A 22,641-nucleotide genomic window follows, 5' to 3' on the forward strand; every position below is an offset into this window, starting at 1 on the left:
TTTTATTTCTCAGTGTGCGTCTCATATTTGGTCCACCAAGCTATGAGTCAACCACTGGTGAATGAGGTCCTTCCAATCCTCCCCCCGACTCAACATGACTGTGATAACAAATATTGTTAACAGCCCTGTTGCCTAATGACACCTCTTCCTTTTTTAGACTTCATTCCCTCTCTGACTCATAGATCTGGGAGTTCATAGTGGTAGAAATACACACAAATTAACGCACATAACACACAAAGCCTTACACTCTAATTTCCCAGGAAAATAACAGCATTCGTACTTACATATGACAGACGTTTGTATGAGGGAGCATGTGTCCTAAAACAGTTTTAACATCCAAAACATCTGTTAAGTTGCTTAGCTCATTGTTGGCTCGTCATTTGGCCCAAATGATGTGTGAAGTTCCTGTGGATTCATCACTCAGCAAAACAGTTTATTGAATCAGAGCAGCCGAACCCCTCCTGCATAACGCTTAACTGTCTAAGCAGCATCAAAACTGAACGGCTTCTAATTATTCCCCTGCCATATAGTACCTATGCAGGATCATAAACAATGCTCTATTTTGGAATAGTTTTAAGATGAAATAAAATGTGTGCTTCATCAAGATGATAATCTGCAACATCCTTGATTGTTACATTTCGGCTACACCGTTGGTGCTAAATGCTGACGTTTCTAAGTATCACTAAAAGGGTTTAAGAAAAGCTTTTATGTCTTGCGTCATAGAAACTGCCAATAGAAAGTAGTAGAATAGTTTTTTGTTTATGTGAATATGTCCCAGCAACATTGTAGAGCTGCAGCGATGAGTTGATTAATCGATTAGTCCGACAGAAAATTATTTGCCAACTAGTTATGATGGTGATAGCTGATTAATCATTTAAGTCAGTTTTCAAGCAAGAATGCCAAATATTTATTGGTTCTGGATTTTCATTTAGAATTTGCTGCTTTTTCTTGTCATTAAAATAATTTTAATATTTTTAGGTTTCAGACTGGTCAGACAAAGTAAGGCATTTGATGACCTCACTGTGTGTTATTTTGAGAAAATAACAGATTAATCAATCACCAAATTATTTTTAGTTGCAGCCCTATAACAATGTCTTGCTCTAAGGCAATGTGGGCAACCATTGCTTTTCTAACCACTTAATAGGGAACATCATCTGTATCAGTAAAAATTATTATTTGTCCAAACAAATTCTACAGCTGTTTCGTTCATCTGTGTTGCTAATTTTATTTTCAAAACCTGTTTTTAAGGTGGATTTTTGGATTGTTTGTTCTTTAGTAAACATTTTCACCTATTTCTATTAAATACATTTACCAAGAGTACTGCCTCACCAAGATTAAAAAACTGTTTTACAGGAGCATCCTGGCAAAGAAAGCTGCAGCACATAGAGCATGAAACAAAGAGGTTACTAAATAACATAGACACGAACAAAACATAAACATCACAAACTTTATTATTTTTATTAAACATTAATAAACAGCATTTCTACTATGTCAAAGGCCTACCCCCTTACGGTTTTGTCACGTATTGAGTTACTACCCCTCTTTTAATGAATGAGCTTGGAGCTCATCTATTGTCCTGTTAGTCAGTATGGCATTTACGTACGGCTGCTGCAAGCAACAGCTGTCAAAGCTCATTACTTGGCTCATTTTATAGGACCATGCCATGCCATCTCTACTACGTTCCTAACTCCACAGTTAAGAACCAAACATTAGCGGGACTCTCTCACCGACCTTTGCCCTCGGCTCGTCAGCCGATCAACATTTGATCTTTGAACCCTCACCCTGTCTGTCGTCTGCTGTTTTCCTTCCTCACGCATTTTTTTTTTTTTTTTTTTTTTTTTTTTACTTCTCACCCACATGGTAGAGCTCTGTAATTACAGCTGTCACTCACACATCCTCCTCATCCACGTTTTGTTTTCAGTCTCTCTCTCTCTCTTTCTCTCGAAACCCACTCAGAGTCATGAACAGAGCAGATGAAGGAACAAAAAATCATCTTAAAATCATTTCCCTGTTTGCCTTGCTGAAGGTCAGGCTGGGAAAGAGCCAGCATCTCTGGTAATTGGGGTGCATGTCTGTCTGTGTGTGTGTGTGTGTGTGGGAGGGGAGGGGGAGAGTAATTGAAAACGCTTTTCCCCTCTCATAGCTCCAAGTCTAGCAATGCAAGATGATGATTAAAACTGGATGTGTAATTCCGTCATTGTGTGACTGTTTGTGTGCAGGCCTGTTACTCCTGCTGTTTTCTATCTGTCAGCGCTTTCTTGCACCTTTGCTCTGCAGCAATTGTTCTTTTGATAGGTGGTTAACGTGTGCTACACTTGATCAAAACATTCCAGATTAGAAACAAGAGACAATCCAATCGTTTGCCTCCCACACAGGATCAACCTGCCAGAGAAACCTGGCAGGATCAATGAGTTATATTATTTTTTGTGTTTCCGTGCTTGCCTCTTTGCCATTTATTTTATCGTACCTTTGTTGTTGTTTTTGATTTTGTATTTGCTTTCTATATGCATTGAAAAATGCCACAAATGTTTTTTATTTGAATTTTAATTGAATTAAAGATTGTTACCCCTCTTGCGATCCATAGGGAACTGTACAAAAATGTTCTTTTAGCATTAGAGTCCACATAGTTGATAGGCAGATATTTATATAGCACACAACACTGAATCATTTTTATTTTAGAAACCATCCCTTAGAATCCATGTTAACATCCCAACAACACACATTGCAACTCAAATCATAAACATGCAGTTTAGTTCACAATAGTAAAATAGGTTCAGGGAAATATATATTTATATATACTTTCATGAATAAATGTGGGTGTGTATAAATACACACTCAAACACCACAGGGCGGTAATGAGGACCAGGGACAGACACCCGTGGGAGCTGGTTGCTCCACTGCGTTCAGGTTATAAGGAGGGGGTGTTCCCCATTTTGGGGTTTCTGTTGGCCCTTGATGTGTTTCTCAGATTTTCCTCAGTTTTCTTAGTGGCGGTTTGGTAGAGAAAGAGGGAGGGATGGAGGGAGGAATGAACCTAGATCGGGAAGGACTCGAGGGGGCATTGAATGAATCCCAGCCGGATGGTAATAGAGGGGTCAATGTTCTGGCCAATTTAGCCTGCTCTCTACCTCGGCCCTGTGCAACACTCGGCTAACAATTACTGATAGAAAGAGACAGAAGGAGAGAGGGATGAAAGAAAGAGAAAAAGGGAGACGAGAAGGAGAGGGTGGGAGCATGCAGAGAGGAAATAAGGAGAACAGGAGTGAAGGAAAAATGAGAAAGACAGATTTAAAAAGGGGGAGGTGGAAACCAAGGTGCGTCAGGAAAGAAAGAAATAACGCTCTGAACAAATTGCGAGGCTATTAATGAAAGGAAAAGGAGAAGAGGGAAAAAGAAATCACGAACTTTCTTCAGGAGAAACTTTGTAAGTCTCCCTCTGGATTGCACCCGTAAGGACTGTGAATTTTAAGGCTATGTTGAGCTAACGTTGTACGAAGGTTGTGTGAGCGTTGCGTCCCCGTTTCCCCCCCGCCACTCTCTCTCCCAGGATTAATTACCGGGTGTCAGTCACAGCCGACGGCTCTCCCACGCTCCCTTGCTCCCACTGGTGCATTCTGGGAGAGCAACAGGTACAGCCAAAGGTAGTTTGTATGTGCGTGTGGAATGCAGGAGGGAACACTGACATATGGTGGAAAGTGTTTAAATCTTTACAGTCATAGAGTTATATAACACTGTTTGCAACTCTTGCCATAGCAACAAACAAACAAAATAATCTTCCTGAGGTGATTATACACACACTTGCCGACAAACAGACTCTGATAACCAATATTTTTAAGGAAATTGCAGTCACATAAAAACTAGAAGAAGGGGGAAACAGCCTGCTCTCCAAAGGAAATAAACCACCTACCAACTCCTCTAAAGATAATTAATTAACACATTATATTTTTGTTAAATCCATACAAAACTCAAGTGTTTACCCCCGCTTTAAGTCTTTATGCTAAGCTAAGCTAACCGTTTCCTAGCTCCACCTTCATAGCTAGCATACAAATACAAGAATGTTATCCATCTTCTTGCCCAATACTCAGCAAGAAAGCAAGTAAATGTAATCCCCCTAAATGTCAAACAATTGCTTGAATTCCGAAAATCTCCTTTATTTATGCCTGTAAGTGAGAAATAACACATCTCTTCATTTGGGAGGATTTTCATGTTTTTACCCCTGCCTGGACTAAAACAGAACAAGAGCACACACATTCTCTGACGCTGACTGGCAACATTAATATTACCTTTGTCCTGTTGTTCAGTTTATGACACCATAAGTCCAGATAACAGCCAAGTAATAGCTCTATAGTGAATCTCGCACAGCACATTACTGAGGATTGAAAGGAGCAGAGGTTAGTTGAACCTAGCACACTGACAAAGACACTATTATAATGACGGTTGGGTGTAGACACCTTAATTTAGAAACCCCATCTGTAACGTGTTCCCATTGTCTGAGAAGCGAGCGGAGAGAATGAGGTGAAAAGAGAGAGGGATGAAATGTGGGCGAGGAGGTGCAAAAGCGGGGAAGAAGGGTGTGCGGTGGGGGGTGGGAGGGGTGCTGCTTTATCAGATTTTTTAACGAGAATGTATTAATAGATTTTCATGGGAGACTGCAATTCGTAAGGGGAAGTTAAATCTCGCTAATATTAACTCACTGTGGGTATTCACTGCTTGTGTGTTACACCCTCCTCACCTGCCATCGTACATTTGCGTCCCCTCCATCCCTCCCTCCATCTCTTCCTCCAACTATCCAGACCTGCTCCTTCCACACTAATCAGTGGCTTTCTGCTTCCTGGATGAACAGACGGTGTTTGTCTTCTCCTTCTGTCCGTCTCCATCTCCTTCCTCACAGCCTTAGCTTCCCTAGACTAGTATCTGCCAAACTAATGCTGGCATACATGAGTCCAGGCTATACAAATGCAGCATGAGCGTCTTGCGAAGACGCATGCACCCTGGGTACAAATGTACTTCCACGTCTCCATTAATACGGCAACACACAGCGCACAACAGCGCACTTATTCGTCCTCGTGCGACCGTGTGCACACACTCCTACACACTGTCCCCTCTGCTGCTCTCTGCGTCTCTGCGAAATCACTCATGGCCACTCCGCTCCTCCAAAAATAACACTGATAATTAATTTCCGTTGTGAAATGATTCGTCTGTGGATGGACTAGCGTTCATATTTCACCCTGCATCGATCCCCCCAGCCCGCTCGCGTGCGCTTCATTAGTCAGAGAGAGAGCGAGCGAGACAGGGGGGAAGAGAGCAAGAGAGAGAGAGAGAGAGCGTTAAGTCAATTACCATCGCTTATGTTTGAAAGCAACGTAAAAAAACACATTCATTACAATAGAGCTGACATGTAAATTGGGATTTATTAGCAGGGGAGTTTGTGTTGTGGAGCTGTTACTCGTATGAAACTACAGCGGGTAGGCCTTACATCAAAGCAGGAACTTAATAGCAGGGTCCAAAGCAAACTTTGTCTAAATTTATTGAGTGGGTGCCTTAAAGCGGGCTCGGCGCTCTGCCACCTCCAGCTGATTCGACATGTGAATGGGAAAGAAATCTGCTGGCCTATTGGATTTCAGTTAAGGTGGCTGAATTAACTGAGGTGAAATTGGATCCTCCCTCGCTGTAATGGACAGGACATTAAAAGGGAATTCAAGAAGTCTCAACTCTCAATAAAGAGACAACCCAGTCAATTACACATTTACATCTTTGTTATATGTAAGTATGGAAAGAATTAATTACCTGACCCATTGGAGACTTTCTTTCTGGCGTTTTCTATTCACAAAAACCTTATTTTTAATATTGCGATCACTAATTTAGTGTATTCTTTTTTACTAGAACAAAAATATTTTTTTCATCATGTGGTCATATAATGTAGCTCTTTCTACTCTGTAACTATGTAGCTGCTTAGCATTTGGCTTCTAACCACTGCTGGTAATAATATCAACTCTTTCCTCTTTCTTCCTCCTCCACAGGCCCTCCGTCAGCGCCTGTCCACCTCATCTCCAACGTGAACGAGACCTCAGTAAACCTGGAGTGGAGCCCGCCCCGGATCTCAGGAGGACGCCAAGATTTGACATACAATGTGGTGTGTAAGCGCTGCGGGCCCGACGGCCGGCACTGTCAGCCCTGCGGTAACAGCATCCACTTCAGCCCCCAGCAGCTGAGCTTGAAGGGAACCAGGGTGTCCATCAACGAGCTGCAGGCCCACACCAACTACACCTTCGAGGTGTGGGCGGTGAACGGAGTCTCGCCTCAGAGCCCTGGGCCGGAGCAAGCCGTGTCTGTGACTGTCACCACCAACCAGGCCGGTAAGACAGCCAATGATGGTTTGAGTGTGTGGATGATTCGGGTATGGTTAGTGGAAAGGAAAAGGTAGTACACAGGGACAAGGGTGTGGGCTAAGTTCCAACAGCTAAAGGAAGTCATCACCAAGACAGATTTCATGACAACCTCTCAGCACCTGATCTTGTCCCTGAAGTGCAGCTTTAGTTAGCTAATGCTTTGTGATAATCATATTGCTTGTAGGGTAAAGACTTTCTATAAGTGACCAGTGCAGCATTGATTCATTTAAGAATAAATAAGTGTTATGTCAATCTGACTGGAAGTGGGCAACACTTATTGGCCCGATATATTGACATACCAATATATTTTGAACCCCATTAAAATATGTCATGGTTGACACTACAAATTACATGTTTTTAGGCAATACGTGGATATGGCTTTGCCGGGATCTGCATACAATGCCATTAATCACCATGGTGTATATGTACAATAGAAGAGAAAACTATAAGGAAATAGGAGTCACTAAACAAAACGCTCCTTATAAAATGGATACAGAAAATAGCTTCTACAGATTGTTTATTAGGACACTTAACATATTTTTAATTAAAAGTTTACATGTGCATACGATATTTTAAACTATATGTAACCATGGTTACCTTTAGCCATAGTTATTTGTTCATCAAATCTTAAGTAACCCTAGAGATGAATTCAAATTGGCACTGAAAGTTCATTCTTGACATTAGAAACTACAGTTGAAAAATATTATCTCCCCAGAAGTCCATTCAGTAACTATTATGGACCTTTTGATGTACTGAATGATCGTTCTGAGTGCTTAGTCTACATTTAGGACATTTAGTTAGATTCCAGACTTGTCTCTGTGGGCATGTATAAGAAAGAGTGTATGTTGGTAGAGAGGCTTTGTAGTTGTGTGTGGGGGCTTATATTTGATGCAGAGCACAGGTTTGCTACACTGAGCGCTTGAAGTACGTTTTGGAGGGGCAAGCTGCGTGTCAAAACATGTTTATTAAAGCTGCAAATAATTTGAGTGAAGGCTGGTTGATTACTGAGGAGGATGATGGATTCTCTGCTGTGGGAAATGATTTTCTGCAATATTTCACTTGAGTTTTGCGTAATTAGGCATATGAAACCTAGGCTGAAGATAGGGGCAACGTGCTATATTTAGCTCTCAAGCTAATGAATTAGATGAGTTGTATTGATCTGTGGAGGCTTCATTACAAATGCTGTGTGTGTGTGTGTGTGTGTGATTATTCTAGTAGAATACATCCATGAAAACAGCCTCTCCTCCGGAGCTGGAGAAGAGCCCACTTGCCTGTGGGTGCGTTCAAAGCCTCCTGTTGTTTTGTCATTTAGCCATTTTGTAACTGGTTGTTGTGCAAATGGATTTTACGACCCTGGCCTTTTCTCTTCATCCCTCCCTGCTCTCCTCCACTTATAGCCGATCATTACCTTGGTCTTCTTTACTGCTCTGCTCTTGGGTGGCAAGCTAAGTGCCTTTTTGTGTCTTTTTTTTTATCACTAATTTCCGTCCCTGGGAAAAGCGAATATCTTGAATAGGCCGCGTCCTGGCAATTTAAGGGCACGGTGGCTTGATTTATCAGCTGGGGTCAGGAAGATAGAGATGAATGGATGTGCTGCCTGTGGGAGATCTGTGAGTCTTGCCAGACAGGCATGTGTGGGAGCTGTAATGGAGCACACCCTGGAGTCCAGGCTGAGGGCTCGTAATAGCATGTCAGTATGGTCACACTGACACACAGTTGTCCAAAAAAAAGTGCACACTCTCACACATGGATTCATACAAAGACGTAGGAACACGCACAGACATACACGCGCACACATACACAGCGGTGTCCCCCTGAGGTTGCTCGAGGCTAATCTGCTGACTTCAAGTTGTAAGATATAGATGATGTTGCCTTTGGCTCGTCACTGGTGCATGTTTCACAACTGTTCCCCAGGATTAGTTATATGAAGGCTGCAGCTGGAAGCTCTATTATGGTTCGTGTGTGTTTGCACATGTGCAGAACTGACTGCATGCTTGGCTAAAAGTGAGAAAATGTGCTACACAGAATGTTTGTACACTCATGGCTGTAGATGATCTACATTTGCCTCTCAAACAATGTCCTCTATGTGTCTCCGGGTGTGCGTGTCTCTATCAAATTTGTGTGCATGTGTGTGTGTGTGTTAAAGAGAATAGCTCCAGACTGATTGGATTTCTCCCTGCTAATGCTCGGTAGGGGCTTTGGAAGCTCTGGTTTCAGCCGCTGGTAATCCAGCCAGTCATCTGTGGCTGTCCCTCTCTCTGTATCGCCTCCCCTCATCCAGACATCGTGGATTACACATTTATTATGATAGATTTATTAGGATTTATAAGTGCTGTGGAAAAGGCACCGCCTTTCCATAAAAGTTCAAATTTTGGCTAGGGAGGAAGAAGTGAGGTAGGCAGGTTGGAAGGGAGGAGCACTTACGTATTTTTGCGTGAGAGGAAAACTGATAGAGGTGCAGCGGAGAAATATGCCGCAAGAAATTAGGACATGGAGTATTGTTGATTGCTTGTGTATGCATTTGTGACCAGGCATGTGTATGTGTGTGTGAGTGTGTATGTGTGCCTTAAGAGGTAAGATTCCACGTCTCGCCATGAACAATTCCTCTGTCGTAAATCAGCCAGGGTGTAACCCTTTCACCCTGACTACATGAGGAAAAGGAGGGGACAGAGGGGGGATGTCCAAGCTTTGAACTGACCCCTGGCTGTAAACTGATGTTTTTTCCCCCTTTATGGGATCCAGCACTTGTGTGTGTGTGTGTGTGTGTGTGTGTGTGTGTGCATGTGTGAGAACGAGGGAAAGAGAGTCAGAGAGTCGGAGAGTGAGGTGTTTATGTCTCCATACAAAATACTTGGCAAGCTTAGGTGACTAAAAGTGAATTAGTGCACGACAGAGAGTGTGTGTGGGCACGTCTGTCAGCGCACATGTGTGTGAGTTTCCATCTCTCTGGCAAAATGGACAGACGTACATGTGGAAATGTGTTCGGGGAGCTGGCTTTCCAGGCGTGGGGGAAGGATCTTGTACGCAGGAGCCATTTTCCTCGACACCCTGAAAAACGGCTCCCTCCTTGGCTATTTTTCCTCAGCGGCAGCAAAATCGAGTGACTCCAATCTGGCAACCACATGTGCACCCCGGCCCGTCTCTTTTAATGTCAAACTGTAATAGACCGCATATTCGTGCAACTGCTTGCACCGACCACAGCTGCTCCTCGCAACACAACTACTTTGTGATGAACATGCTCGCAAAGACAAACTTGCTCACTTCCCAAAGTGTGTTCCATGCAGAGACAAAACCTCACAACCGTCTGCAAAAAACTGAACCTCCACTATTGTCCGGGGAGGGTGATTTTTCAAAGCAAATCATTCCCAGAACTCTATTTGCCTCTGCCAGGTTTTTACTCATTATAATGTATGCCTAGGTAGTATGATTAAGTTTTTCGCTGTCTGTGTGAGATAATGGGAGTAGGTGTGTGTTTTTCTATGTGAATTTCTATCTTTCTATTTGTATAATGAGGTCCTTTTTTGTTGCTGGGTATGTGTGTTGCAGGCTGTGAATTTTTATTTTTTTTTCTTGGAGCACGCAATTCTAAAATGAGATCTGAATATTCATTGAATCTAACTTATTATTCCACCAGCGTTTTTAGCCCACGCATTCAGGAGGCAGTAAGAAATTACAGATCTGCCCCACATATTTAAATTCATCTACAGAGGCCGGCTTGTCTAGGATGGTCTGCCCAAGTTGCAACCTCAGGTTAAACTTTTCAGGATAGACGTGTCGGGTTTAGTCTTGCATCAGCTCTGTACACTTTGAGCACACATGGTTTTAGACAATATTTCCCATTTGTTTGTGTATCAGTATGCTTTTTAGGTATTCCTCTGACAAATTAATATTTAACAAGTCATAAAACTTGGCCTTGATGGATCACCTATTTCGTGTCTGGGCTGTTTTTAACCTTGCCATCTCATGTAGATAACCTCAGAAGGGACCACTCAGAAAATCACTCATCTTTATCCTCACGTAAGTCGAGGGAAAAATAAAAACGCAACAAGAGGAGGCGAACACAATTAAATTGCCATATCTGTCATCTTTGGAGGAAAGATGGATGTGTGGGTTACCTTGGGGGAACGAAGGCCTGTGACCCCTCAGGGGTTTTCTTTCTGAGCTAGAGCGTCCTCGGTCAGCCCCAGGAGGGCCTTCAAATTGGTTCTTGCTGCCGGCTAAGATTGATCGGAGGGATACAAATGGCCGCCATCTAATTGTTTAACAGAGATGCAACACATTAGGCCAAGAGGATTACACAACCTTAGGTTAATCTATTTACCAAGAGATGTCTGCAATCCCATCCCTCTCAATCTCCATCTCAACCCCCACCAGTCACAACCCTCCGCCCCCCTCCTGCCGCTTCTTCACCACACTGAAACTCAATCCGTGGCTGGTGCTTGAATTCCAGGCCTGTTTGAACTCAATCCCCAGCTAAAAGCAGGGTTTTGTTAGCATTACCTTGAGGGCTAGGCTCCCTGGAGCCCCTGGTCAAAGTGATGAGAATGTATATAATGTCATAGATAATCCAATCATAATCGGTGGACCGCGAACCCCTCATTAATCATCCCACTGTAATTGTTTAAAAGGCAGATGGTCTGGAACGAGTAAGGTTACAGTATCACTGAGGACCAGAGGTCAAAGATTTACTCCTTGTAAGAGCAGGGGCCGCAATGAAACGCCAGTGCTAGAACCCCCAAAGTGCAGGAGATGTGTGAGTGTGTGTGTTTCTCTCTTTGGTCTTTTTTATCTTAGTTGTGTGTTCATCCATGTAACCTTTTATTTCTCTGTCTATAACTCCACGTGTCCCACCATATATCTTCTTGTCTGCTCAAAACTCAATCTGATTGTGTACATGAGTGGATCTCTGTTTACAACACTATCTCTCCTACGCCTATGGATTTCTCTTTGTACTGTCAAGAGTGTGCATGACCCAATTTTAGTGTTGTCAGACTTCCTGAAGATAGAGGTGTGATTTGTGCAGTGGCGACACACTGGAGGGAGGAGACGGGTGTAAGCCATTATCTGTGCTTTAACCTTCACATGTTAAAGGCGTCTGAACGCAGATAGCACAGCTGCTTGAAATATGGCCTCATTATCAGCTGCAGCAGAAAGGCCTTGAGATAAGATCGCTCACTGAAGCTTTAATGAAAACCAATTGATTTGCTCTCTTGAAGACAAAAAAAAAAAGAAGAAAAAAAGGCTTTGAGCTCATTTCAAGCGTTCCGAGCCAAACTTTGAAGCAGCATAAGGTTTCCCAGGGTGACCTGGGTATTTGCAGAAAATGAAGTTTGACATTATTTTGCCAGCCTGTAGGAAAAGTGGCTGGGATGCTAGTATCAGCCTGCGGGAAATTGAATCTGTTTTATTGATGCCAATCATTAATTGAGAAATAGAGAAATGCTATATACTCTAGCTTTGGCAGTTCAGTTGTGTGGCCATACAGCTCTGTCTCAGATTTTGAATGGAAGCCAAGTTTAAAGACAAATGGGAGTGATTGCCTTGTGGCCTGGTGTAATGTTTGACTTTCTCAGCAGGACCAAATAGTGAGGGATTTAGAGAGATCAACACAAAGAGACTTGGTATTTCCAAGGCTGAAAACAACAAGGAGGACTGGGGGAGAAAGTCGGCTAAAATTGTTTTTTTTCTGTCTTTCTTTGATCATCTCACTAGCTCCCTCGCCTGTGACTTCCATCCTGGCAAAGGATATCACAAGACACACCATCTCACTGGCCTGGCAGCCACCAGATAGAGCCAATGGGGTAATCTTGGAGTATGAAGTCAAGTACTACGAGAAGGTGAGGGTCCCATGGGAGACTTAGTTTCTGTTGAAGAAATAATCTCCAAAAAAGCAATACATTTCAACAGACTGCCACACAAGAATACCACATCAGATTGTTTTATCTTTGTCTCTTTTCATGTCTCACCTCAGGACCAAAATGAAAGAAGCTACAGAATCATAAAAACCTCGGCAAGGAACACTGACATCAAGGGTCTCACCCCCCTCACTTCCTATGTGTTCCACGTGCGCGCTCGCACGGCGGCCGGCTACGGGGAATTCAGCGGCCCGTTTGAGTTTATGACCAACTCCGGTGAGTTCAGCCACGCCACTTCTGCTCAGCTTGCCTTGATATCATCAGTGCACTGCAGAGCTAGAGAAGCTCGCCAGCTCTCTCACACCTGTTTCGGCAAAATCCTGCAATGATAGCATCTTTTACGAGTTTGTCTCCTTCATTGTAGAGTCATTAATCAAAATAGCTGTCGTCTATAAAAGATGAATGATACTGGGCACCGGCACCTGACTGGCAACTTGAGTAGCTTCCATTATTCAATTGCACTGAGTCTCAGTGGATGTGCCAGCTAGCTAGGGTTCACCCTAAATGAGTTTTTGAAGAATGATACAATTTCTGATATTTCTTTGTTGGAAGCTGCTCATAGCTACTTAGTGACCTTCAATGTTATCATTTTAAAGCCAAAAATGAAGTATTCAATTCTTCCACCAGACTCTAAAACTCTATACGACCCTAAGATAATAACAGTAACAGCTCCCCTACATGGGTGGACAAAATTTCATTCAATTAGCCTCTAAAACCCCACTGTTAAAACCTACATAACTTTTCTTGAAGTTTCCAGATATTTACATTTGATGCAATGGAGCAGCCACAAAAAACACAGAATCCTGGGATAAGCTGATACAAAATATATTCAGTAAATATGTACTTTCAGACAGCACGGAATAACATGATGTTAACAACCTTAAAGCTAAGGGGAAATAAAAGGTGAAAAACTGAATGTTCAGCCCAGACCGATATGTAATCAAACACACCTTAGCTTAACTCTAATAAATATCATATATTTATGCTGTGTAACTGTTTATGGGAGATTATGGCATAGACAGTTACAGAGATGCACTGTAAACCCAGATGTCCCCTTTGTAATGCAGATAGATACAGAGACAGTAGCGCATGATAATGACATGGTCAAGCATGCATCCTAATGAGCTGTCATTGTCTCAGTGTTATAGGAAGAGAGACATGGGAGGATGTGTGTGTGTAGGGAGGGGGGGTGTCAATGGCTTTGACAATCACAGAATGTACACTGGCTCTTTCATGTGCGGCGACCCGATCAAGCTCAATGATATTGACTTTGCTCTTTGTCTTTGTCCAACCATCCTCCCTTTCCTTTTCTTCCCCCCATCTGTCCTTCCTTTTTCCTCAGTCCCAGCTCCCATTATAGGTGACGGGGCCAACTCCACAGTGTTATTGGTGTCAGTGGTGGGCAGCGTGGTCCTCCTGATCATCCTTATCAGTGCTTTCGTCATCAGCCGAAGGTGAGCGTCATCCCTCTTCTTCTTCCCTCTGTCCCTTCTGCTTTCTGTCTCTCCCTCTTTCCTCTCAGATGGGGGATGTCTTGCTTAGCACCGGGAAAAGTAACTGTCATGAGATGGACGTCACTCAAAACACACACACACTGAGCCAGGCAGCTAGTGCAACTCACTCACATCAGATGAGTGATAACTCGCCACACCGGAGACATGATTGACAGCTCCGACAGCTGAAAAGATGCAATCAGCGACCCCTCGCTCCCTGTCCTCTGCATCCATCCCCGCTCCTCCCATCCTTCCATCCCTCTATCTCTCAGCTAGTGACTGTAATCCCGGCCGCTAGTTATTTTCTTGCTGACCGCCATGAAGAGAATGAGAGAGGAGAAAAAAAGAGAAAGAGGGCTAGGAGGGCGGACAATGAGATAAGCGGGCAATGAAAAGTAGGAGATAGAATACAGAGAGAGACAGAGAGGCATCAGGTGGATTTGCAGTGAACCAATCTCAGGGTGTTAACCAGCGAGCAGGACAAAGCACCGTCACAGAGATGGGATTACATGCAGATGGGGCTGCCTCACCTCAGGGTGTTAACTACAACCTTGTGTGTGTGTGTGTTGGGGTTGTTTATGTGCGTGCACAACCCTATGTGAAAAGTATTGTTTTCATGTGTGTGGTGGCACTGGCGAGGAGGGGTGTGTTAATAGTTTGTGTGCTGATTCCTGCTAGTGTGTGTATGTACCTTTTATGGGCATGCGTTGATCCCTTTATGTGTGAGTGTGCCTCTTCATATGGAAACCAAATCATTGTTTGTATGTGTGTATTGGGGTTGAGGATGATGGGAAATGAAGGGGGCTGTTTATTATGTGTGTTTGTGTGTGTGTCCTCTCTTAGCCATGTGATTGCCTCTCTTCCCAGCCAAGCAGGTGGTTGACTCTCCCTTTTTTATATGCATGTGACGGCCACTGTCATTGTGCTGCTGCGGCCATCCTGTGATTGTGGGGAGGGACTGTAATCATGTAGCCGTTTACCATCATTACACAACCATAGAGGAGGACAATGACTCAGACATCTGGTCATTTCCACCACTGACCCAACACATCGATATAAGCACAGGTGTCAGGCTGCCAGAGGGGATTCAGGGGGATTTAAGTGCATCTTCTCTGGGATTGATTTGCTGCTATATGCTCAGTGCCCTTCAGAAACCTTCAGCGCTGAAGGATGTGTTTGACTTAAAGTAGGAAAACGCCAATGTAAAAATAAAAACCCCATATGATTAGCTAAATATAGTCAAACATATATACATATAAGTACTCATGCTACTTTTATATTATATCTTTGGATTATATATTATATATCTTTGGACTTTTAATGTTGAATCTGGTCCAGAAGGAGCTATACTGTATATTTTATCTAAAAGGAATAGTTTGGCATTTTGGGAAAAACACTTTCTTTATGCTATGCTAAGATAACTCCTGCTTGTAGATTTATAATTAATAGATAGTCATGAGAGTGGTTTCAATTTTCTAATCCAGCACTGGGTTAATACCTGGCTAAAAAGCGTATTTCACAAAATGTTGAACTATTCTTTTGAAGCTTTTACCCTCATAACGAAGAGACAGAAGTGCCATCAGTGCCAACATCACATTGGGTTAGCATTCAAAAGCCGTTTCTGTCTTTGTAATGAGTTCGCTTTAATAAATAATTAACATCAAACAAGAATCTCAATGTCTCATCAGTAATGAGTGATTGTGTCGCCACTTCACATAATTTAATTCATGTATAAGTGGGTTTGGAGTCTTGGTTTAAGTTTTAATTAGGGTTTACTGAATTGACGCTTGTGTTCCATTATTATTTTATATTTTTTGTTTTTACATGAGATACAGATGCTTTGTTTTTAATTTCAATTGACATTCTCCCCAACATTTGAAACTTGAAATTCTACATGAGCTGTTGTTGCTGTGAGTGACCGTCCCGCTGTTTTTCCCCCCAGAAGGAGTAAGTACAGCAAGGCCAAGCAGGACTCTGACGAAGAGAAGCACTTACATCAAGGTAACTCATAGTTAACACTCCACCAACACACTCTATAACTGAAAAACATTAGCGCTGTCAGGTGTGCTCATGTGCATGCACCCGAAACGGCAAATGAAGCACATAAAATTGGGGAAAAAGGCAAACTATTTTGAAGTTAATGGACTTGCATCCTAACACCTCATTATCAAGTCATCAGCAGTGCTATTTGTGTCCCACAAACATTTCAAGTTAATGAGCTCCATCTTCATTGGAGTCAGCCGTAGTGACATGAAAAGCAATGGAGTTAGAGTGTGAAGCGAGGTATGGAGAGAAGAAAGGAGGAGGAGAAGGAGGAGGTTCCACAGAGGAAGGCGGTGTAGCCTGCAGCATGATGGAAATAAAGAACAGATGGAGTGTATTTGCCGGAATGAATTAACCTTCACTTTTCACTCCCTTCTTTCTTTTGCTTGCTTCCTTCCTTCCTTTCTTTCCAAACCTCTTTCCTCAGGAGTGAGGATATACGTTGACCCCTTTACCTATGAGGACCCAAACCAAGCCGTCCGTGAGTTTGCCAAAGAGATCGACGCCTCCTGTATCAAGATTGAGAAAGTAATTGGCATTGGTGAGGAGCTACGTTTTTATTTTAATCCGGCGATTTCAGTTCATTCAGCCATTCTTTGGATCAATTATTATAAATGTAGTGTTATAGGGAGCGTTTGCAGTAAGGAATATTGTAACATTGGGTAAAAGCATCCGCTTAATGGGATAATTGTATATTTGGCGTTCGTTTATGCAATTATTGTGCTGCCAGCATATCGTTCTCAGTTATTCATGTTTTTGTGTGGCTGTGTTTGCTCTCATGTGCTCCTTGAGAATAAATAAAAAAAACATTGTTTTCTCAGACAATAACATTTGGTCTGCCTCTAGAGAGGCCAAAGAGTAAAAAAATCTGTGGAGGCTAAATATGTTGTCCGTGCTATTCCTGTGGCCAGAGAAAAGTCATCCAATGACAAAATAATAAAGAGAAAGAATCAATATCCATTTCCCCTCTCTCTCTGCTCCAGTGGCTGAGCGGAGGAGGGGAGTGAGGGATTAGGGACCCTGATCAATGTTTAATGTGGACCCCTTCTAACCTGCACACATACACACAAACACACACAGGCACACACCATCACCTACTCCCTTCTTGATGTGATTTATAGTCGTGCACTGTAGCATCAGAGTGCTTGTGTATCATCATTCTGCATTTTGAACCCGACTGTGTTTATTTTTTTTTTAGGGGAGTTTGGCGAGGTCTGCAGCGGCCGCCTGAAGATGCCGGGCAAGAGAGAAATATGCGTGGCCATCAAGACGCTGAAGGCCGGCTACACCGACAAGCAGAGGAGGGACTTCCTGTCCGAGGCTAGCATCATGGGCCAGTTCGACCACCCGAACATCATTCACCTAGAGGGCGTAGTCACCAAATGTACGTAAACCATGTGATTCTGTTTACTTTTTATGTAGAGAAAGATGTAGGACGAGAATTTTTTTTCCAAATGATGGATAGAACATAATTTGTTGCATAATTAATTTGCTTTTTGAGAAGCCTTAAACTATTTTGGAGGTATGGAATTGCTACAGGAAACTGCAATTCTACTCAGCTCACACACACACAAACCCATTTACACACACAATGACTATAATATTATAATGACACAGAAAGGACATTCATTTCTGCTGTCCCCTTTCTCCCTTAAAAAATCGTAACAATAAATCATTACAAACTACGTCTGCGGTTTTGGGTGACTTTGGAGGGTGGGTGTAGGGACAAACCAGTCTTTACTAGCCAAAGGTGTGTGTTTGTGTGGCGTTGTGTGTTTTAATGCTTGCATACCTACAGTATTTACAGATCTATGACCACTTATGTTGCATGTGTTCTAGGATATATGTTTTCGCACATATATGTGTCTGTATTTGTGCACATGTGTGTCGTCCCATCCGGGGTATCCCCAGGTGGGCTATGTCCAGATGGAAAGCGTCGAACATTGGTGGGGAAGTGGAGTTAGAGGTAGCTGGGCAGTTGGGAGGGGGTCTAATGGGTCCAGGAACAGGCCCTGTAGCACGGCACCAGGCTCATTAATCATAGTGTCAGCTGCAAATGTGTTTGGGGTTAGGGAGTGATACCCTATCCCTCCTCTATCTGCTGCTGCATGTCCACAAAACACTGGCCAAATCTCCCTCTCTCTGCCCTTGGCACTCTCTCCTCTCCATCTCTCTGTTTCTCCCTACCTTTTACACCTTCCCTCAATGCTATTTGTTAGGGTAGAGATGTATGTGTATGCATGTGCGAATGTCTTGTCAGCACATGTCGGCGTCTGTGCGCCTTTGATTGCACACATGTGTGCGTGAGTGTTACCATAGCTGATGGCCAGCCTCGGCTCGGGTTAGATGGATGAAGTGCCTTAATGTGTCGTGACACAACAGCCTGGCCCTATCTGTGCTAGATAACACTGTCTCTTTCACTCTTGTACACACTGTACACACACACACACACACACACACAGATAGATGCACACATACACGCTCAGCCCAGACGGAGCTGAAAGTGAACAGCAGCACTGGCAGAATTGCTTGTCACCTATCACACCTCTCACCGGGGGGAATGACCTTTCAGACCTCGCAGAGACCGAGTGAGAAAGACAGAGAAAAGGCGGACATATGGACGGGAGGAAGGAAAAGAAATCGGAGACAAGTGGCAGAGAGGGAAGGTGCAAATAGAGACGCGGAGAGACAGAGACAGGAAGTGGTTAGGAGCTGATAGATTAGAAGAAAGACAGAGAACAACAACGGGGAACAACAGAGAGAGAAAGCAGAGGGTGGTGGAACTACTGAACCGAAGGCTGAAAAAGAAAGAGACGGAGCAAGACAGAGGGAGAGAGATGAAGGAGAAGTAGATGAGCTAGGCGGCAGTGACCAGGAGCTGACATGAAAGGATGGTGAGCCTGAGCAAGAAGATCATCCGATAACTCCCACTCCACCTCCTTCCACTCGTACTTTTGAGAGCTTGACACAAGGTTTGGGCAAATTAGTCCTTCACACTTGAGTGTGTAAGTGGAATCTATTAAAAATCCATTATTTGAATTGCACTCCCCTCTCTATTACAATCAAGTTAAAAGGAATTCTCAATCTGGCCTCAGTTTGCTGGCATGTCCAACCGAGCCTCATTAATTATGGAGGAACTCCAAATAGGGCCTAAAATACATAAATGTGCAAAAATCTCTCACTGAGGACTTTTGGCTGTGGTCCACCATCTTGAAGCCTGTGTATACCATTTTTTTAAAAATGCTAGCGTGTAATTAAAATCTAGCCTCCATTAGAGCTCGAAATCAGACGTGATATGTTTAACAGCTGATTTAAGAGCATGCATATTTTAAAAAGACCTGCGTTTAAAAGCCACATCTTTGTTCACTGCAAACATCAGGGCCTTCGGAGAGCGTTGCCCAATGTTCCCCCAATATTGTTCCGCTGTTGCGTCTTTCCCCTTCCCCGGTTTTGTTGGCAGGTGATAATCGGCCCATTGGCGGGGCCCTTGCCCAGAGTTCATTGCCAAAGGCAGCAGGGCGTATTCAGTAAACAAGGAATTAGCATGCAAATGGGAAGGGAGGAAGAGGGCGGGGTTGGGAAGGCGAGAGTTTAAGGTCGCAGGTCAGACGCTCCTCAGACTTGATTGGGGAGCTGTCAATCACCAGCGGCCCTGGGGCAGAGGCGTGCAACAAAGGGAACAAAGATGGTTGACAAAGAAGGCCCCTGCTCCCCCCAACTTTAACTCCACTTCCTCTTTTTGGGGTAACGGCGGAGCGCCCCATAATTAATGGAGTGCCAATCACGCGGCGGGTAAGGCGTTGACTGACGGCCTCTTGGCATGGCTAGATGCCCTGCTGTGGAGTGGAGGAACTTCACCTTTGAGACCTCAGCTGCCAACTGCTTGGCTGGCTCTCTGCTGCTTTAGGCATTCTGCTGGAGTGCACAGGACATTTTATACAACCTTCTCACATGGCATTAGGCTTAAGCCAGCACTTCTCTTCAACGCAGTAAGCTAAGTCCACCTTAACTGTGCCACTTGAAATGGAACGTGAAGAACGGCGCTGTTCTAGGAGGAATTTGTGGCAGAACTTTTCAGCATGTGATGTTGCCATGGCTGGTTAGGCACCAGCTTGCTGCCATTTTGGGACAAAAACAAGCCACCCTCCCTTCCTTTCCCTTTTTCCTCTCTCTCTTTCTCTCTCCTCCTCTCATCATGCCGTCTATCCCAACTCATCCTAAGGGACAAAGACAGACAGAGACCCACCAGGGAATGTCCACCCTCCCCACCGCCTGCCCTGGCTCAGATAAAGACACAGACGCTCCCCCAAGAGAGACGGCGAGAGAAAGACAGAGGGATGGGATGAAAAGGGCCAGGGAGGAGTTGGAGGGATTGGAGGGGGGAGGGTGAGAGAGAGAGAGAGAGAGAGAGAGAGAATATGAGAGAGGGAGGGGATAGCAATAGAGATGAGCTAGCAGGAGAGTGACAGATGCGTCAAAAGTTGGCAGAGGAGAAAGAGGGCAAAGGGACAGTGAGTGACATAAATAGCGAGTCAGAGGGATTCTGGATGGTTGACTGTGATGAGACTTTGGATATAGCATCCAACGTCAGTTCATATTTGCATAAACACAAGATGGTGTGTGTGTGTATGAAGTGGTATTTTGTTTCAGTGGAGATGCCTTTGCATGTGCAGGGAAACAAGGGGGACGTCAGGGCAACCGTAATGCTGAGCTAATTAAATCACTACGGGACAGAGATGGATGGCTTAACACACACACATACACACATTCCCTCGAGAACCCCCCCCCCCCCCCCCCCCCCCGCTGTGTCAGGCTGTGATGTGCATCGTTTACCTCTATAATCATCTGCCTTTCATTCTCTCACTCCTTCCCTCTCTCTTTCTCTCTCTCTAGGTAAGCCAGTGATGATTATCACAGAGTACATGGAAAACGGATCTCTGGATGCATTCCTGAGGGTCAGTCATGCGTTTCTGTCTGCACACATGTGTGCATGTGTGTGAGTGTGCGATACGACTGTAGCATGCTGATCCCATCTTATCTCTGTAATGTCATCCCCCAAAATTACAAGTGTTCACAAACAGTCGCCCTAATCTTTATCCTCTCCTTGGTCGACTTAATGTTTTTTTCCGACAAGGAGGTTGACGCAGGTTTAACCTCTGTGTTTCCAGGGTTCACTACACTTTGGGTTTTGGATGATGCTTAGCTACTTTGTCTAGTGAATGTACATAGTGTTAGAGCAAACATAATGATAAATGAAAGGCAACACTAGAACTTGTAGAGGTTGTGTTGTCATGGCATAAATTTTGTTACGTAAATAAAAACTTGTTGCGCAATGGTAGTTGTAAGCAGATATAAGGATGTTTGTATATTACTGTTTTTGTCAAAAACCACAAAACCATTATGCATCCATAACTGGTATGAATACAGTTAATGGACGCTTAATAACATAATGCAATATAGATAGATTCAATATAAACAGTTATAAACATGTCTGTGAATGATTTGTACAGGTGTTTAGATGGGTAGATAGATAATAATGCTAATGATATATAACAGTGTAAGATTTGTTCATTAATAAACTCAACAATGTATTTTTAATATGTCATCCTATTTGCTTACAGCTACATCATGTGTAGTAAAGTATATATAATAATATGCAGTTTGTATATGTCTATAAACTGGTAATGAATGCGTCATAGCACACTATAAAGTTGTGTTTATGTGTGCATTCATACAGCTATACTATACTGTGCTCCTTAACTGTTTATACAAGAGGAGTTATAATAAGAGACAAATACATTAACAGACATATAAACATGTATGAAACAAAGCAAGTATATAACTTTACAAATGTCCCTATATTTTATTAAAGGTACACCAAAGTGTGTATTGTCTGTTGCAAACCGTTCAGAAAGGCGATTTTACTCATCTATAGCTGAACAGTACTGGGCAACAGAAAAGTCATTATGGCCACTGGGATTCTGGATGGAATATTTGCACTCAAATGTTAAAAGAATTCAACACATTTACGATGCCAGTATGATGACATGATAAACAACATTTTCCTTTTTTTGCTGCAGAAGAACGACGGTCGCTTCACAGTGATCCAGTTAGTCGGCATCCTGCGTGGAATTGCATCTGGCATGAAGTACCTGTCAGACATGAGCTACGTTCACCGTGACCTGGCGGCTCGCAACATCCTGGTCAACAGCAACCTTGTGTGCAAGGTGTCCGACTTCGGCATGTCCCGAGTGCTGGAGGATGACCCTGAGGCTGCGTACACCACCAGGGTGAGTGTGTGTGTGTGTGTGTGTGTAGGCGAGCATGTGTCTGACTGAGTCAGTGGTCTGTCTGCGAGTCACCTTACTTGTCGGCTTTGTCAGCTTTCATTAACCAGCCCATCTCTCAATTACAGGGAGGGAAGATCCCCATCCGCTGGACAGCTCCGGAGGCCATTGCTTACAGGAAGTTCACCTCGGCCAGCGACGTGTGGAGCTATGGTATCGTCATGTGGGAGGTGATGTCATACGGCGAGCGACCATACTGGGACATGAGCAACCAAGACGTAAGTCTGGAAAAATTTAATTATATGCAGACAGTCATAAATAATATACACTCTAAATTAGGGTGGAATATTCAACAATAATTCCCAGTTGCATGTGTGCTGTCAACCAATTTTTAAAAGATACTTCATCATTTTAACTTGGTTATATAATCAAATTACCTGCTGGGGTGATAAAACACCAGCAGTAAATTCCATTTTCTCATTATACATTGAATTTACATTTCTAGTGCCACTAA

The 22,641-nt window shown here is 43.4% G+C and overlaps 1 protein-coding gene across 7 annotated transcripts in view; it reads left to right on the plus strand.

Moving 5' to 3' along the window:
* Positions 1–22,641, plus strand: part of epha4l (eph receptor A4, like) — a 53,985-nt gene that overhangs the window by 23,387 nt on the left and 7,957 nt on the right. For 4 of the 7 annotated variants that reach the window (XM_038692984.1, XM_038692991.1, XM_038692990.1 and 1 more), the window contains exons 5-14: positions 6,021–6,356; positions 12,102–12,226; positions 12,361–12,520; positions 13,647–13,758; positions 15,740–15,798; positions 16,268–16,381; positions 17,039–17,224; positions 20,734–20,795; positions 21,921–22,130; positions 22,256–22,405. In XM_038692984.1, the coding sequence (XP_038548912.1) occupies positions 6,021–6,356; positions 12,102–12,226; positions 12,361–12,520; positions 13,647–13,758; positions 15,740–15,798; positions 16,268–16,381; positions 17,039–17,224; positions 20,734–20,795; positions 21,921–22,130; positions 22,256–22,405 (1,514 nt within the window). The remainder of the gene's footprint in view (positions 1–6,020; positions 6,357–12,101; positions 12,227–12,360; positions 12,521–13,646; positions 13,759–15,739; positions 15,799–16,267; positions 16,382–17,038; positions 17,225–20,733; positions 20,796–21,920; positions 22,131–22,255; positions 22,406–22,641) is intronic. The other 3 variants (XM_038692988.1, XM_038692986.1, XM_038692987.1) reach the window with 3 other exon arrangements.

Source organism: Micropterus salmoides, unplaced genomic scaffold (genome assembly GCF_014851395.1).
Source record: "Micropterus salmoides isolate LMB-PRFRI ecotype aquatic unplaced genomic scaffold, ASM1485139v1 Ms_hic_scaffold_3, whole genome shotgun sequence".
NCBI lineage: Eukaryota > Metazoa > Chordata > Actinopteri > Centrarchiformes > Centrarchidae > Micropterus > Micropterus salmoides.